Raw genomic sequence first — 2,420 nt, forward strand, 5'->3', positions numbered from 1 at the left:
GCCAAGCTCACATTCGCCTTACTGCTCTCTTAGACAGTCAATGAGGCATCTTAACCTTGAGTGCCTGACGTCAAATTTGCTGCTCCGCTGAGCCGAATATTGACTGTTAAAAATTCGGAAAAAGTCTTTCTAGAGTCAAAATATAGTGTACACATGGGGAAACAATTGGCAAAGAGCTTCTATTATTGTGCCTGCCATATACTGCTAGATTGGATAAGCTGTCTTAGCCGGCAACTAGCGTATGCCATCAGAGTCGTAACCATCGCTCCCAGTAGTATTATCAGTAGAATGAGCCGGCAGACTGTAGCACCGAAGTTTAACCGCTATTATCTGTTACACATACCTCGTATGTGTATAGTATCTAGTATTCTTTGGATTGTCTTCTTCCGATAATTCTTGTTGCTGTTATTTATTCAAAGGTTGTGTGTTTCACATGAATTATAATATAAATATTGCCTATTGGAGCACCCGAACACGGGCATTACCACCCAGAATTATATATATATATAGATTATATATATATACTATATATTAAACTGCGAGGCTACGCCTACGATGACGAGGCTATATGGCGCAGGATAGCGTCCCTTGGCAAGAAGTCCTGTTGATCGACGGCACAGCTTAGCTGAGACGGCCGCAGAGAAATCTTGTTGCTTGATTGCCGCAGCCTGGGCTATAGCTAGCCATGGGGTGTGACCTAGCTTGGGTAGAGCCAGGTAGTTTAGTTTTTTTAGCCGAAAGGCACTGAGGGTGGTCACAGCCAGAGTTTTTTTTGCGCCCTCAGTGGTTCTTTTACGTCCCCATTGGTCTTAGTATTACTGGAGACGGGACCGCCATTTTACGTAGTCTTCCGAGCCACGGGAGATTCACAGTCTCCAATGTTGAGAGCACTGGGCCACGGAGGCTCTCTCGTTTTCACATGAACGGGCATGATAAATAAGCTGCATTTCGTCATATTCCATTTGAAATGTTACGGGGCGCACACCGGCAGAATTCAATTTTTGGCAGTGGTTTCAAGATGGCGGCCAGTGGCGCGGTGGCGTACGTTTGCTTTAGAGAACAGTGACAACTTTGACATAATATTATTATGAATACTACATAGGTAGATATATCTATTTCTATGCGTGAGCTATGATCGTGAGCAGAAGCGGGAAATAATTTTTCGTACGCATGCGTGCGAGCTCGTTTGTGTGACGTGACTCTACGCCAAAAAAAACACATACAAACGACATGTGGTTATAATCGCGTGTTGCTTACCAAACATGGGATTTCCTCGCTTCGGGTAGCCAGCGACAGTCATGACGTGGGAATGATCAGCAGTCACAACCAACAACGTATCGGATGGGTTGGTCATATCCATGGCAACCTGCACCGCGTCATCAAGGACAAGTACCTCTTGGGTGGCCATGTACGCTTGACCATCGTGATGTGCCCAGTCAATGTTAGAACCTGAAAATTCAAAAGTTTAATTTTTATCTTAGGATTCGAATGTTAAATGTTCACCTATGATACTATGATATACTATGTTTGCGATTGTCACCATAACCTATATAAATAAAAAAGACTTCCTAACAAGATTATTAATAATGCTATCATTTCAATTATTCCTGGATATAAAGAGTGGAAAGGGGAGCAAGCGCGAGGCAAAACGAGAAAAGGAGAGAGAGAGAGACGAGAGGAGCGAGAGCGGTACAGAGAGGGGGAGAGGGGGAAGGGAAGTAAAAAGACAAAGAGTCACACGCACACAGAATGAGACTTGTACTCGCAATAGATAAACACAACAGATTACATCTGATACAAGACGAATGGTTTACAAACTGAAGGGAAAGGATTTAGAGCCGTACGTGTTGACTTTCTTAAGCAGGTGATATAGAGATAGTACGAGAGAGAAAGAGAGAGACAGACAGACAGAGAGACAGACAGAAAGAGAGACAGAGAGACCGAGAGACAGAGAGACACAGATAGAGGGAGAGCGAGAGATGTGTGTGAGAATGTGTGATGGGAGGATGAGAGAGTCGTGCAAACGCAACGAACGCACGTGCTCATACTACACACACATACACGCACACACGCACACGCCCACACACACACGCACACACACATACACATACACACACACACACACACACACACACACGACACCACATCAACACACACGAGCCCCCCCCCACACAGCACACCACACACACACACACACACACACACACGGACAACACCAAGGCAACACAATTACGACCCACACAACACAGCACACGACACACACACACGACACAGCACTAACACTACACAGCACACACAGACCACAGACCCCACATCACATCACACACACACGCACACACACACACACACGAACACGCAACCACACACCCCCCCCACCCACCCACACATCACACACACAGCTACGCCACACAAGGAGGAGC

At 45.8% G+C, this 2,420-nt stretch overlaps 1 protein-coding gene across 1 annotated transcript in view; it reads right to left on the bottom strand.

Moving 5' to 3' along the window:
• LOC106812312 (alkaline phosphatase-like) overlaps window positions 1-2,420 on the bottom strand; it is a 26,092-nt gene that overhangs the window by 1,441 nt on the left and 22,231 nt on the right. The window contains exon 7 of the mRNA XM_014816153.1: window positions 1,258-1,449. Coding sequence (XP_014671639.1) covers window positions 1,258-1,449 — 192 coding nt within the window. The remainder of the gene's footprint in view (window positions 1-1,257; window positions 1,450-2,420) is intronic.

The sequence above is a fragment of the Priapulus caudatus genome, unplaced genomic scaffold (assembly GCF_000485595.1).
Source record: "Priapulus caudatus unplaced genomic scaffold, Priapulus_caudatus-5.0.1 Scaffold633, whole genome shotgun sequence".
Taxonomy (NCBI): domain Eukaryota; kingdom Metazoa; phylum Priapulida; class Priapulimorpha; order Priapulimorphida; family Priapulidae; genus Priapulus; species Priapulus caudatus.